Here is a 14,866-nt window from a genome sequence, read left to right as displayed (position 1 = left end):
TATATCCCTATCATGTTAGTCTTTCCCTGCATATTTAACAGTGTAATAGTGAACAAAGCAGGAGTCAAGTTGCACCTTTAAGACCAATCAAGTTTTCTTTAGAACGTAAGCCCTTGTCTGATGAAGTGTGCTTAGAGAGCACACAGAAGCTTACCTCCTAAATAAAACTTGGTTGATCTTAAAGGTGCAACTTGACTCCTGCTTTGTTCAACTGCTTCAGACCAACACGGCTGCCCACCTGGATCTAGTGTAATAGTGAGTTACTGCACCTGGAGCCCATTGAAACCTGTGGACTTAGACAGGAGTAACTGTATAGGATTGCACTGTAAATAGAAACAACCTCATGAAAAAAAATCTTTGTCACCATGGAGAACTTGACCTATTCCCCTGGAAACTGCCACAGTTGTTTTTCCTAAGAAACTCCCCCCATCCCCCAAGAGCTTCTTTATGATATGGTTCACTTCAACAGCTGTAACTGTTGAGAGTCTGTAAGACCAGGGGTGGTCAAACTGCAGCTCGGGAGCCACATGTGTAGCGGTTAAATGTGCGGACTCTTATCTGGGAGAACCAGGTTTGACTCCTCACTCCTCCACTTGCAGCTGCTGGAATGGCCTTGGGTCAGCCATAGCTCTCGCAGGAGTTGTCCTTGAAAGGGCAGCTGCTGTGAGAGCCCTCTCAGCTCCACCCATCTCACAGGGGGGAGAAGATATAGGCGATTGTAAGCCGCTCTGAGAGAAGGACGGGGTATAATTCTGCGGTCTTCTTCTTCTTTCACACATATTATGTGGCTCTCAAAGCCCCCATCACCCCATCAGCCAACCTGAAGAAGGCATTTCTCTCTCTCTATCACTTCTCCAAGCCAAGCCAACTGGCAGCTTGGAGAATGCATTTAAAGTTAAAGTTGTTTTCTTTCCACCTCCCCTTCCCCTGATCTGTTTTCCTGCCTGCCTGCTTGCCTACTTTCAAACATCTAACATTCATGTCTTGTGGCTCTCAAACATCTGACATTCATGTCTTGTGGCTCTTACATTAAGCAAGTCTGGCCACCCCTGCATAAGACAATTGTATGCAGGTTAATCATCGGAACAACCTTTTATTTACATACAGATGGTTTCAAGAATAACTTGTGAGTTTTTAAAAAATTGAAATGTGCTGTTTGGAAGCAAGTTTGCTTTGGTGCAGGTTAGATGGCAAGCTTTTAGGTTGGGGTGGTTTGGTGTTTGAAGTCCATACTTTCAGTGATCGTGGGCATCTGTTACTCATGACTGTAGAGTATTTAAACCTTCCTTTCTGATTAAAGGAGCTTTGACTCTGAGAACCCTGAAAATCTTGTTAGTCTCGAAGGTGCTACTGGGCTAACCAAGGCTATTCTGCCCAGTGAATGATCTGTGAGCACTTCCTCCCCACCCAGCCACCGTCCTTCTCCAGAGACCAGTCAGGGAAAATAGAGATGTGAGTGGAGTGGAAGAACTCTGATTCTATAACTCTTCAGTTTCATCACATTTTGTGGTGTTCAGTGACCATTTTGAACTTGTGGGGACTAGACAGGCCCTCTCTTCACTCATTCCAGTTTTCTGAGGGCAACACAGATGAGGCTCCTTCGCACAGAGCTTGCGACTTCTGCTGCAGTTGTTTGGGATAAGTAGTCCTTTTAACCAGGAGACCATGTTTAGACTACCCAGGGCCTTTTTTTTGTAGAAAAAGCTCAGCATGAACTTATTTGCATATCAACCCACACCCCCAATGTCACCATTGTTTCACACAGGGCTTCTTTTGTCGAAAAAGCCCAGAAGGAACTCATTTGCATATTAAGCCACACCTCCTGACACCAAACCAGCCAGAACTGCATTCCTGTGTGTTCCTTCTTTTAAAAAAAAAAAAGCCCTACCCCAGATTTTTCTTAGCCCCACTGTCAGTCAACACTTAGCTCATAGGTTCCTGTGGTAGCATTAGGAAAATGGTATATCGTTTAGGTCCCATTTGCATGGGAAAAAGCAGGGCTTATAGATATTTGAGAGAAGAGTAAATAAAATAAACTTGTCTGGGGGCGAACTTCCTAAAATATGAGGTTTCTAGAGTCATGGTGCAAAACTGCTGCGTGGCAGGTTGCTCGAGAAGAACAAACCACTGCATGGCAGCTGCTTCACACAGTACATTGTAAAGCAGTGGCAAGATGGGGCAGTTATTCACCTGAAGGGGGCTAAAGAAGACAAGAGAATCTGGACCAGTCCAGATGCAGTCACTGTTAATCCTATTTGGGAACAGCTTCAGGCTCTCATCTGCGTTTTGCCTGTTCTGTTTCAACTCGTTTTGGAAATATTTCTGTCACTCTATATTGTTCTAGCAAAGACTTGGCAGCCCTCCCGCAAAGATGAAAAGAATGTGTTTTATTATCTCATATATTGATGGTGGCATTAGTTGTTACAAGAAATTGATCATTTCTGTAAGCATGAAACTCAGTAACTTTCTGGGAAAGAGCTTGGGCAGGGAAAGGTTATAAGCAGCGCTGCAAATCCTTTCCATCCTCTTTGTCAGGCTATCTAATATCCTCAAAGAAAATCTCTGTTAAAAAACTGAAGATGGAGAGATTGCAGTCAGAAGTACCAGCTCAGACTTAAAATTAATTAAAGGTAATGGCAAATAGTTTTGTAGCTTGCCCCTGCGTGCTAAAGGAAATGGAGGCTCCTGATTTAACTGCTTCTGTCCTTGTAGATAGAAACAGCAGGTTAAAATGCTGTTCGTTCGTTTGTTTGTTTGTTTGTTTGTTTGTTTTACACAAGAAGCAATTTGCTGCTCATTTCTCTAGCCTGCACATTAAATCTGACTGTTATCAGTTCATTCACGGTCTCTAGAGACAGGGGAGGAATGAAGGAAGCAGTTGCAGCAGTTCTGTACCATGCTAGTTGTTATATTAGGTTTAAATGAGGAAAATTTGGAATTAATTGAAGTAGCTACAAAATGTGCACTTGTTTTATTGGTTTCTGGATAGCAGAAAATATTGCCAGAAACACTTTAAATGTTTTTAAATGTGGGTGTGTTTCAGTAAAGCTTGCATACTCCCACCTTAGTAGACTTTGCTGTGATCTTTTCTGTTTTTTCATTTCTGCTGGAATGTGGAGGGGAGAAAAAGGGGGGGGGAATAGAATTGTTTCTCTGTCAGAAGGGTCTTACGAATGTAAGAATTTGCCCTGATGTTCATTTGTTCATCAGTAAGGAGAATTAACTTTGAGTAACTTGCTAGAAACATAGTTTAATAAGAATCTTTCTGGGCCGACAAAATGTTCTCCTTTTTCCCTCTCTGTTTTTAAATTGCTTAAAAAAAAACAGCTTTGTGTAGTTGTACATGACAACATTGACCGTGCCAAGTGGGATGTAGGTCCCAGGGGCATTTTTTGTTTTCTCTGTAATTGCCAGGAAACCCTTTATTGGCTGACTTTCATTTCTCAGCAATATAGGGTTCTTATTTTTCTCACGCTTAATAAATAACAGTTAATGTGAGGTGGTGGGAAATCTCGGCTGATTTATGGGATCCTTCGTGGTTTTTAGCAGTAAAAAGGTCATCATGAAAGAGGATTTATTGCAGCCTGACTGATCTCAACACCATTTAGATAACAGGGATGAGATCATCCAAAAAACATGTATTTGACACAAATAACTTGCAGCCACCAGTCAGAACGTGAGTTACTGGGAAGGAGAGAAAAAACTTTCAGCACTGACCTACGTATGTGGTTTCCTCTGTTCTTTAGAGATGAGTGATGGTAGAAGTTCTACTCATGTTTATATGCTTCTGAGGAGCTTAGGGCAACATTGGGTGGGTGGGTAAGTAGGTTTATCCAGGGCTTTTTTTTTGTTGCAGGAATCCTTTGCATGTTAGGCCACACCCCACTGTCCAAGTGTTTTCAGGATCTCCCTAGTCCATCACTAACTTCACCTTACTTGCTTTTTGTGGTCCCTGCTTTTGATTTGCTAGACTTCCAAATACCAGTCTTGGCCAGGTTCAGCAGCTTTAAGGAGATTTCCCCCAAAAAACACTGTCTCATCCCTCTTAGTTAGGCAACCAAATGCTTGTGAATCAAAACTGTTCTGAGGAGCATAACAAAATAGTTGTGAACACCTTCATTTTTCTTACTAGAGTAGGCACAGACTGTCTTGAAAAGACCCATTGGTTTGATGTCCACATCTATGTGTGAGCTCACAACATGAAGTTCTACCTGTTCGGGATATAGTCCCCAGTCATCAGACTTGTGTGCTTGGCTTGTCGAATGTCGTAGTCATCTTCTGCCTATAATGATCTCTGGGGATGGGCCCTGAGACTAGACTTAGCTGGAGTGTCCCACAAGCACAGTTGGAATTTTCCCATTGCTTGTCATAGAACAGCTTGTGCTTCTGGTTCGCTGCCTTCCATGCCCATAATGGGACCCAGCTGGACTTGCAGTCCTCCAGATCAGCTCCTAGTCACTTATCTAACTTACCCTGAAGTTTATTTTGTGCTCTCGGGAAGGAGGAGGCTCTTTGCGGGGGAGGCATATATGTCATCCCGACTGCGTAGAAGACGTTATTACAATAAAATAGTAAGACTGTTTTTCTGTTTGCATTAGTATACGTCCTGTCGGTGCCAGTGTTTGGGAGATATGAAATGTTGATCCTTGCCATTCTTGAAACTTTATGAGTACACATCCCCCCCCCCCCCTCCAGTCCTTTAGATATAATCTTTCTGGCTTTAAGTGCTTTACCTTCTTAACTTTGCAGAGCATGCCATAAATTGTTACAAGATCCTTTCAGTGAGATAGAACAGGAAAGAGAGCAGTGCCAGCACAAGAATGTGCATTCATCCAATTGATTGATCCATCCCCCAAGGAGCCTTTTGTCAGTAGTCTAAAGTTTAAAGGCTTTGAGCTTCCCACCCGTCTGAGGGAAAGCAGTGCCGATCTTCCACATACACACTTTTCCTGCAACAGTCATGGACCTTCCTTGATTAGGGTAGAACAGCAGAGATAGCCTTGCTCTCTGACAGAAACAAAAATGTGCCCTTTGTCCTTATTGGGTACTTCGGCTCTTCCTGACTAATTTGGCACCTGGTTTGACTCACACTTAAATCCAGAGATTTGATAATCTAGAGATATGTTTGGAATGATGGCAACTAGGTGGTAGACCCACACAGGTACCCCACCTGGAGACATCTAGGTAAGTTAATGCTGGTGTAGTCATTCTGGTTCTTACTTGGGGTCTGGGTGAAAGGATTGCATGCGCCTTCTTGCCATTCTTAACTGTGATTTTGCATCAGTTCTCTTACGACATTTGCTATGGTCAGCACAAACTGAGGGGACAACCTCAAAGTTTGCAGAGCTTGATGAGGAGTCTGCTTTTATTTGTTTGACCAGAGCTGCTGTCAGTGCTGAACTATAGCTAAGGAACCCAGCAAGTAATATCTGACTTGCCCTGAGCAGAAGGAAACTTACTGAAAAACAACAGGGCTCACAAATGTTCAGGCTGCTAATTTTTTTGTTGTTGTTCCTAAATTAAGAACAGCCCACGCCTTCAACTTTTGTCATACATTAATTCAGACATTCTGTCATTTACTTGTACTCTTTTCATCATTTATAACATTTTTAACTGTAAGCTCCTTGGGGCAGAGACCTGATGTATTCCATGATGCACCTCCTTTAAACATTGATGAAACAATAATCAATAAAATGCTTGGTGGTAATGGAAAGTGCCCTCAAGCTACAGCTGACTTATGGGGAGCATGTCGGGTTTTCAAGGCAAGAGGTGGTTTGCCATTGCCTGATTAAAGGATTTGAACACTTTCCCTATGAAGAAAGGTTAAAACGCTTGGGGCTCTTTGGCTTGGAGAAACGTCGACTGAGAGGTGATATGATAGAGGTTTACAAGATTATGCATGAGATAGAAAAGGTAGAGAAAGAAGTATTTTTCTCCCTTTCTCACAATACAAGAACTCATGGACATTCAATGAAATTGCTGAGCAGTCAAGTTAGAACTGATAAAAGGAAGTACTTCTTCACCCAAAGGGTGATTAACACGTGGAATTCACTGCCACAGGAGGTGGTGGCGGCTACAAGCATAGACAGCTTCAAGAGGGGATTGGATAACTATATGGAGCAGAGGTCCACCAGTGGCTATTAGCCACAGCTTGTTGCTGGAACTCTCTGTCTGGGGCAGTGATGCTCTGTATTCTTGGTGCTTGGGAGGGGAGTGCACAGTGGGAGGACTTCTAGTGTCCTGACCCCACTGGTGGTCCTCCTGATGGCACCTGGGGGTTTTTTTGTCACTGTGTGACACAGAGTGTTGGACTGGATGGGCCATTGGCCTGATCCAGCATGGCTTCTCTTGTGTTCTTATGCTTCTGCACAGCAACCCTGGATCTTCTCTGCCTCTTACCCAAGTTCTAAGCAGGGCCAACTCTGGTTAGCTTCTGAAATTTGATGAGATTGGGTTTGCCTCGGCCATCCAGGTCAGGGCAACAAATCCTTGGATGGTATTAGTATCTTTGAGACCAATGAGTAGATAGATTTTTAAAACTTCCGCTGTCAAGTTGCAGTTGTATTATTTTTATGTAGTTGGGTGCCGCTTCACAGAATTAGAGGCTGTACTCTTTGGCGCTTATAAAAGTTCAGTCTAATACAGACTGGATACTTCCCACCCACCCACACCCCTCCACTGGTAGATTTTATTTTAAATACATCGAGGAAGTCATTTTGAAGGTTTTGGCCTTTCCAATTCAGGCATGAGAACTGGCCTTGTAACAAACAACTCCCTCTGGGTAGTTTTGTTTACTAGGTTAGACTTCCTGTAATGGCATTAGGCTTTCTTCACTATTTTTAGGTGGGTTTGGGTGCTTTTTGCGGCCAATGGAAGTATTTCGGACTGTCAAAATAATCCCCAACATACATAGATTAGGAGTACCTTGGTCAGCTGAATATTTAGAGGGTTGCCGGCTTTCTAAATGTTGTAGTTTAGACATATTACATGAAGGGCTGTGGCTGTTCTTTGGAGTGCATCTATCTGGTGACTTCTTTGAGGTTTGCTGGAATTTGGAAAAGAAAAGGGCTGTTGGAACTGTTTCCAGAGAGGCAACAAAATTAGCTGACCTGAGAACAACAGCAAAAATTGCTTGCCACAAAAAAAACCCCTGGTGCTGGATATGCTGAAGAATTCCAGAGGACCGTTAAGGAAACCCATTTTCTGTGGTTGGTTGGATGACGTTGAAGAGCTGCTTTGAGCTACTAATTGAAAAGATAAAAAGGCTGCCAACACTGAGAATAGCAGATCAAAAAGCCTGTGGAGGAGGAAGAGAAGGAGGTGCTCTGGAGTGATTTAATGAGGGTAAGTGTTGCTGCACAAAGCAAGCAATTGAATTTTTTGCTGCATTAGGAATGCCACATGAAATTAAAGAAGAATAGAGCAGCAGCAGAAGCAGTGTGTACTCACTGCTCATGAACTGCAATATCCATATTGCCTTAATACGCCTGGGACTCTCTGGTGTGCCTGAGGGCACCGGCCGTGCGGCTGGGGGTACACAGGGAGGTTGGCACCCCCCTGGGTCCCTTAGGCTGTGCGGCGGGCTGCTCCAGGTTGCCAGATAGCAAGGCAATATACTATGCCTCTGGATATGATCATGCCCCTGGTACAAATACACCTGCACTTTACGGCTACTGCCCTTTACGAACTGCTCTCTACGAACATCCCAGAAATAGGGATAAGAACATCCGCACCTTATAGGCACTGACACTTTAAAATGGCAGCACTTTTACTTGGTTGTTTACATCCCCCCCCCCTTTTTAATCTCCCAATTCTAGTCGATTTTAGCTGCCACTATTATTAGATTGGATTGTATAATTAGTAAATTGTTGGTTATTTAATAAGATTTTGATTTATTTATTAATTAGCTAAATGGAAGAATGATAATTATGGCAAATTAATTAGGGCAGATAAATTGAGTTGGGAGGGTTTTATAATTAAGGAGCCGCACGGATTTAATTAATTAAATTATATTTTAGCTAATGAATAATAGGTAGAGTGGGGTAGGGTCCTAAATTAAATAACTATTGGTCATTATTGGCAGGCTAATTTAATCGATAAATCGGCTAGAGAAGGGAGGGCGGAGGAGGGAAATCAGTAGACTCAGCTGTGCACCGGGTTGAATTTCTGGTAACACTGGCAGGAGATGACTGGTCTGGGGATTCCAGTACTCCTGGGGAGGGGAAGGTATGACGGTGGGAACAGGCAGAATTATAAAGGAAGGAGGCCGAGACATGACAAGGCTCGGCCCCCTTCCAGCCTGTGTCCCATCCCAACGGTGACAGGTAGTGGAGCCAGGTTAAAATACTCGCCTCCGTCACTGGTGTTATGCAATGCCAGGTCCATAAACAATAAAACCTCTACCCTTCGGGACTTCCTGTCCGAACGGGATGTGGACCTGGCATGCGTGACCGAGACCTGGGTGCGTGACAGAGAGACTGTAGCTCTCTCCCAGATGGCGCCCCCAGGATACTCGGTCTTTCACCAGTCACGGATTAGCGGGGGGGGAGGGGTGGCTCTATTCATACGAGAGGCTTACTCCTTCCGGGCTCTCCCGGCCCCGGAGATTGAGGGCATTGAATGTGCCGGTCTGGCGTGGGATGTTGGGGAGGGGTTGGCGATCTGGCTGGTGTACCGACCGCCTAACGCACCGGCTAGCGCCTTACTGTCCCTACTGGAGGCCGCAGCAGGCTGGGCATTGGAGCACCCAAGGCTCTTGATCCTCGGTGACTTCAATGTCCATGCTGATGACGCGACCTCCAGTCAGGCGACGGACCTGGTGTCATCCATGGCGACACTAGGACTCTCCCAAATTGTTACAACGCCCACTCACCAGGCGGGGCACATGTTAGACTTGATCTTCGCGGCGGGAGTTTTAGTGGACGATGTTACTGCTGAAGCAGTGCCATGGTCGGACCACTATGCCCTCAAGGCTCGTGTGGATGTCCCACCCCAAGCCCGTTTAGGCGGCGAGCGTATTTTAGCTCGCCCGCGGAGCCAGATGGATCCGGAACGGGATCCCTGGCGGTTCCTTGGATGACTTGGTAGAGTCTTGGAACGATGGGCTCTCCCGGGCCATCGACGAGATCGCACCTAGGCGCCCTCTGCGCCCCCGCCAAAAGTCGGCACCCTGGTATAACCAGGAGTTGCGGCAATTAAAGCGTGGACTCAGACGGCTAGAGAGGCAATGGCGGCATACTCGAGACGAAACGATTAGAACATCTTATAGAGAAGTCCTATGAGATGGCAGTCAAGGCCACAAAGAAAACATACTTTGCGGCTAAGATTGCATCTGCAACTTCGCGCCCGGCACAACTGTTTAATACAATTCGGACCCTTATAACTCTGCCACAAGGCAGACCAAATTCTAAAGAATTGGAGATTGGCTGTGAGGCTTTTGCGAACTTTTTTGCAGATAAGGTCACATCGCTCCGCCACGACTTTCCCGCCATATTGGAGACAGTATGTGAACCTGAGGTTCCGTGCCTGTCTTCAGAGTGTGTCCTGGATGGTTTCAGTGCTCTCAGCCTGGAGGAAGTTGACAGGATCCTCGCATCTGCTCGCCCTACAACTTGTAATCTGGACCCCTGCCCCTCCTGGCTTATTAAAGCTTGCCAGAGGGAGCTTAGATATCCTGTACTGGATATCATAAACAGATCCCTGATGGAAGGGCATTTTCCAGCACCTCTGAAAGAGGCTGTGGTCCGCCCTCTATTGAAGAAACCAACGTTAGATCCTGCCGAATTGACACACTATCGGCCGGTTTCGAATTTACCCTTTTTGGGTAAACTCATTGAGAGGGCAGTGGCGTTGCAATTGCAGAGCTTTCTGGAGGATGCTTCCGTTCTTGACCCCCATCAGTCCGGTTTCCGTCCGGGTCATGGGACGGAGACGGTGCTGGTCGCTCTGATGGATGACCTCCAGCGGCATCTGGATTGAGGCGGCTCGGCGGTGCTGGTGTTGTTGGACCTATCGGCAGCGTTCGATACGGTCGACCACCGGCTGCTGACCCGTCGTCTCGCCGACGTGGGGATTCAGGGGTTGGCTTTACAATGGCTCTTCTCGTTCCTTGATGGTCGGGGACAAAGGGTGGCAATTGGGGGTGAGCTGTCCCAGAGGCACGCACTGGATTGTGGGGTGCCTCAGGGGGCAGTTCTTTCCCCAATGTTGTTTAATATTTACATGCGCCCCCTTGCCCAGATTGCCCGGAGGCATGGGCTGGGTTGTCACCAGTATGCTGATGACACCCAGCTCTATCTACTCATGGACGGCCGGCCCGACTGTGTCCCAGAAAACCTGGACCGGGCATTACAAGCCGTGGCTAGATGTCTCAGGCTGAGTAGGTTGAAACTAAATCCAGTGAAGACAGAGGTCCTTTGCTTGGGTCACCGTGGTCTGGGGGGGGGGGATTCCCCTTCCAGCCCTTGACGGTGTGCCTCTGACAATGGCGCACAGGGTCAAGAGCTTGGGGGTACTACTTGAGCCTGCTTTAACTATGGAGGCCCAGGTAGCAGCCACTGCTAAGTCCGCATTTTTTCACATTAGGCGGGCGAGGCAGTTGGCTCCCTTCCTAGAGCAGGACGATCTAGCAACAGTGATCCATGCAACGGTCACCTCAAGATTGGATTACTGTAATGCCCTCTACATGGGGCTGCCCCTGTGCCGAACCCGGAAGTTGCAGCTAGTGCAGAACGCCGCTGCCCGGCTGCTATTAGGGCTCCCTAGATGGGAGCACATTCAGCCGGGCCTCCGGGGACTGCACTGGCTGCCGATAATATACCGAGTCCGGTACAAGGTGCTGGTTATTACCTTTAAAGCCCTATATAGTCTAGGACCTGCCTACCTTAGGGACCGTCTCTTCCCATATGTCCCCCAGAGAGTACTGCGATCAGGCTCCCAAAATCTGCTTGTAATCCCCGGACCAAAGGAGGCCGGCTGAAGTCAACTAGGGATAGGGCCTTCTCCATAACAGCCCCTTGCTGGTGGAACCAGTTACCAGAAGAGGTCAGGGCCCTGCGGGATATTGGACAATTCCGCAGGGCCTGTAAGACAGTCCTCTTCCGGTTGGCCTATAACTGACCGGCACTAAAACTATCAAAACATCAAAGGAAGTCATAGATAGTATATTGTTGGACTGAAGTACTGATTTTAATGTTTTTTAATGTTTTAATGATGTAAACTGTTATTGTATTTAAAATTAGAATTTTATTGTTAGAACCCTCTGTGTTGTGAGCCGCCCTGAGCCCGCTTTGGTGGGGTAGGGCGGGATATAAATCGAATAAAATGAAATGAAAATGAATGAAACAAGAATAAACACATAAAAGAGCAAAGTAAGGAAAGGAAAGGTGGAAAGGGGAAAAGTAATTTCAGGGGAAGGCTACAAATAAGAGTCTTGGAGAGAAGAGGTCTGCAGAGGCAGCAGCAAAACAACCAGCATTTCATGGTAAAAAGGAGAGAGAGGAGGGGGTCTGACTGCTAACACCTCAGGCTATCAAACCCAGGGGCCATCTCCTGTCAGGGTCATCCCAGCCTAAAGAAAGGGGAAGGCAGGGGGAAAGCGGAATTGCCATGGCAAGAGTTACATCCTCCTGGCCCAGCCTCAGATGGGACAGACCTGCCCAGACTCAGCCTCCCTGGATTAAGGGATGGGGTGGGACTGTCCAGCTTTCCCTCACCCAGCAAGGGACCAACCCATCCTGCTTCACCCTGACCAGCAGCACAGCTGGGCTGGGCACCTCCCATTCTGGGGTCCCTCCTTTGAGGAATGGGGCTGAGGTGGATGGTGGGGGAAATTGTTTCTCTCCCTCAGTCCTCCCCTGCCTTCAGTCCCCACTGAACTGAATGGGAGCAATGCAGACATGTGTTAAAGCTTCCAACCTGCCTGTGTGACCCTGCACCTTACTGAAGTCTTTACTCATTAGTGTAGACCCAGTTACATAAGAACATAAGAGAAGCCAATGGCCCATCCAGTCCAACACTCTGTGTCACACAGTGGCCAAAAAAACCCCAAGTGCCATTAGGAGGTCTACCAGTGGGGCCAGGACACTAGAAGCCCTCGCACTGTGCCCCCCCCCAGCACCCAGAGTACAGAGCTTCACTGCCCCAGACAGAGTCCCAACGATAAACTGTGGCTAATAGCCACTGATGGACCTCTGCTCCATATGCTTATCCATATGAATAAGTTCCTTTGAATCAGCAGCGCCAGGATATTTGTGGGTGCCATACAATAAGACTCATGCAACTATATCTGAGATAGAGAGATTGGATTGGCATGTCGGCTAGTAATACCGTAGCACAAAAGCATGGAAGGTGCAGCAAGCAGCTTTGGCGATTCTTTCTTCTGCGCAATTCCTGGCTTCTCTTCCAGGCTGCAAAGCCACCAATACCTGAAACATCCCTCTCATCTTTCCCGCCCTACCTCTCCTGTCAAGCAGAGAGTGGGAGCTTGTGTACAGATGCAGGGAATATTGTTATAGACAGTTTCTAAAAACCAAGCATGTAGTTGCTGCTTCATTTTCTCACCCCCCCCCCCACCCCTTTTCCTCTGAGGCTACAAAGATAACTTCCTTGATTATTGTTGGGGACCTGTTATAAAATCAGGCAGCCAAAGGTGTTCTCAGGTGTTGCCTGTGGCATCGGAGAGAAAAGAAGAAAGCACAGTACCAATTTATCTCCTTAGGTATCACCAAACGCTGCTCCTTCCGCAACTGCTGGGATTTATTTTTAACTGCTTGACTCAGTGTTTGTCAGATGATTCTGACCATCGAGCCTGCACACTGAATGCAAAGTACAGCAAAAAGCCAGGGTTGGTTAGAAAAGGGAGGGCTCGCCTCGGGAAGGAGGTGGGACTTGGAAGCTTTCCACAGAGCCTCAGCCTTTCTCTATCGCAGAGAGTTCGGCACTTGCAGCCCTCCAAGTACTTTCAGGTCAAGCTGAGAAGGAGAGGGGGTAATGGCTGCTTTCAAATGCTTTAAAGACATAATTGCTCAATTATCACTGCACTGAAGGAAGGGGAGCAAGCACTGCTGCTGGTTTGCAAATTGGTTTCTTTCCCTGTGCTGGATGGTGCCTTTCTAAAGGAGATTTCATCATGATCGATAGCTCCAAGAAGCAGCAGCAGCAGGGTTTCCCAGAGATTTTACCCGTGGGAGATATCGAACCCTTGAAAGAGAAGGAATGCCTTGATGCAAACAGCCCGAAAAGTCTAAAGGAAGGTCAGTTTTCCTGGTTTGGGGGATGGCGAATGTGCAAGCCGGTTTTTGGTTTCAATGCCATGGGCTGGGACAGTGACGCTACATGCTTAGTCAGTAGTTTGAAGGCATTGAATCTCTGCGGAACAACGGCTTTTTAGTCTTGAAAGGGGTAGGATGTGTCACTTTTGTCAGACAACCTGTGCTTGAAGAGGAATTGATTTTGTCAGTAATACATTGGGGGTAAGCGCTGCTGTGGCGCTCGGAACAGGTCACGGAGCGCACTGGTTGCCGCTTCAAAAGATGTCGCTGGTTGAGGTCAAGCAGAAAGAATCAGAGCTGCATGTATCTTTTAAGGACCGTATTCATGATTGTGGCTGACTGTCTCCATCTCCCGCTGCCCAGTACAGTTCTGCTTACATTCGCCAGCAGTTAACATTTTGTGAGGCTTATGACTGTCTCCGGCTGTAAGACGAACCAAAGCCCTTTGAGCTGTCAAATCAAGGGAAGTTGGGAAACTCATAAATACACATCTCTGCTGGCAAATACGAAGCAGGTTCCACAGGATCCCTTCAAGGGATTGCTCTCCCGGCTGCAGCAGGTTTCTTTCCAGAATCAGGGTTTGTGCATTGTTATGAAGACGGCATAGGAGTTTTCCTTCCCTTGAGACACTGTTAGTCCTTTCCGTACAGTATTGCACACGCTCCCATCCACCCCAGATCAGTATCCTGTTTTCTTTACCTACCTCATCCCCGTTTTCCGTTCTGAGTTCTTCTACCGAAGTGCTTTGCAGTATTTGGGAACGAGCCAGAAAATGCTGCTGGTTTCCTCTGATACAGAACTGCCATTTCTTCCTAAAAAAGAGCCAGAGAGCAAGACTGTTTTCCCTTTTTGGACTGAACAGAGTATAAATACAAGGAGCAAACATATGTTGGAAATTGAGGGAAATATTGTTTGGCTGCCATTCAAACTGGATGGGGTCACCATTGCAATACTGAAAGTCAATTAAGGTGGGGGGTTTTTTAATTATCACTTTCTTTTAGAGAGTGATCTTGAGTAAGTAGAAAGTGGAAGGTAAACTGGCGGTCTGGGGTATAAATAGACATAAAACACAAGCACTAATTTTAAAAAGGGTCATTTAAAAGTAAGTTGTCCACCATTTTTTATTGCTGAAAATGGAGTACAGTTGGGCTGAGGAACAGTTCATACAGGCTCAGTTTCCACTCACATGTGAGTAGCTGCAGCCCTTCTGTCTGCCTGCAGTCATTTGAGAAAAGCCATTCATGTTGACTAGATTATGCCTGGGTACAACCATAGGCTGTATGTGTGTGTGTGTGTGTGTGTGAGAGAGAGAGAGAGAGAGAGAGAGCTAATGACCACTGGAGAAAGTCTCATTGTAATCATAGAAATAGCTGCCCACTGTCTTTGTGTAGAGCTCATTCACAAAAGTGTTTCCTCATGTGGTTACAGTGCCAGGGCTACTTGCTTGTAGAAGATTCCATCTAAACCAGTTGTGGGGGTGTGGAGGTGGTCAGGAGTAGTTTAAAATTATAAGGCCATCTGGTGAGATGAGATTTGTCTCCATCATCACCAAGCATGTGGTACCCAGCCCTGCTTTGGGGAATATTGTCATCCCA

The 14,866-nt window shown here is 46.5% G+C and overlaps 1 protein-coding gene across 3 annotated transcripts in view; it reads left to right on the top strand.

Annotated features, from left to right (window-relative positions):
- The window catches only part of MRTFB (myocardin related transcription factor B), a 163,083-nt gene that overhangs the window by 67,387 nt on the left and 80,830 nt on the right, over window positions 1-14,866 (top strand). Inside the window, exon 1 of one of the 3 annotated variants that reach the window (XM_060260840.1) lies at window positions 12,878-13,253. The exons of the other annotated variants lie outside the window; for them this stretch is intronic. Within the exon in view, the coding sequence (XP_060116823.1) occupies window positions 13,130-13,253 (124 nt within the window). The 5' untranslated portion in view covers window positions 12,878-13,129. Of the gene's footprint in view, window positions 1-12,877; window positions 13,254-14,866 lie in introns of those variants that run through there. 3 annotated transcript variants of the gene reach the window in all.

The sequence above is a fragment of the Heteronotia binoei genome, chromosome 20 (assembly GCF_032191835.1).
Source record: "Heteronotia binoei isolate CCM8104 ecotype False Entrance Well chromosome 20, APGP_CSIRO_Hbin_v1, whole genome shotgun sequence".
In the NCBI taxonomy this organism is placed as follows: domain Eukaryota; kingdom Metazoa; phylum Chordata; class Lepidosauria; order Squamata; family Gekkonidae; genus Heteronotia; species Heteronotia binoei.
Note: the sequence above shows the minus strand (reverse complement) of the source record. Positions and strands in the feature narration are given on the sequence as shown.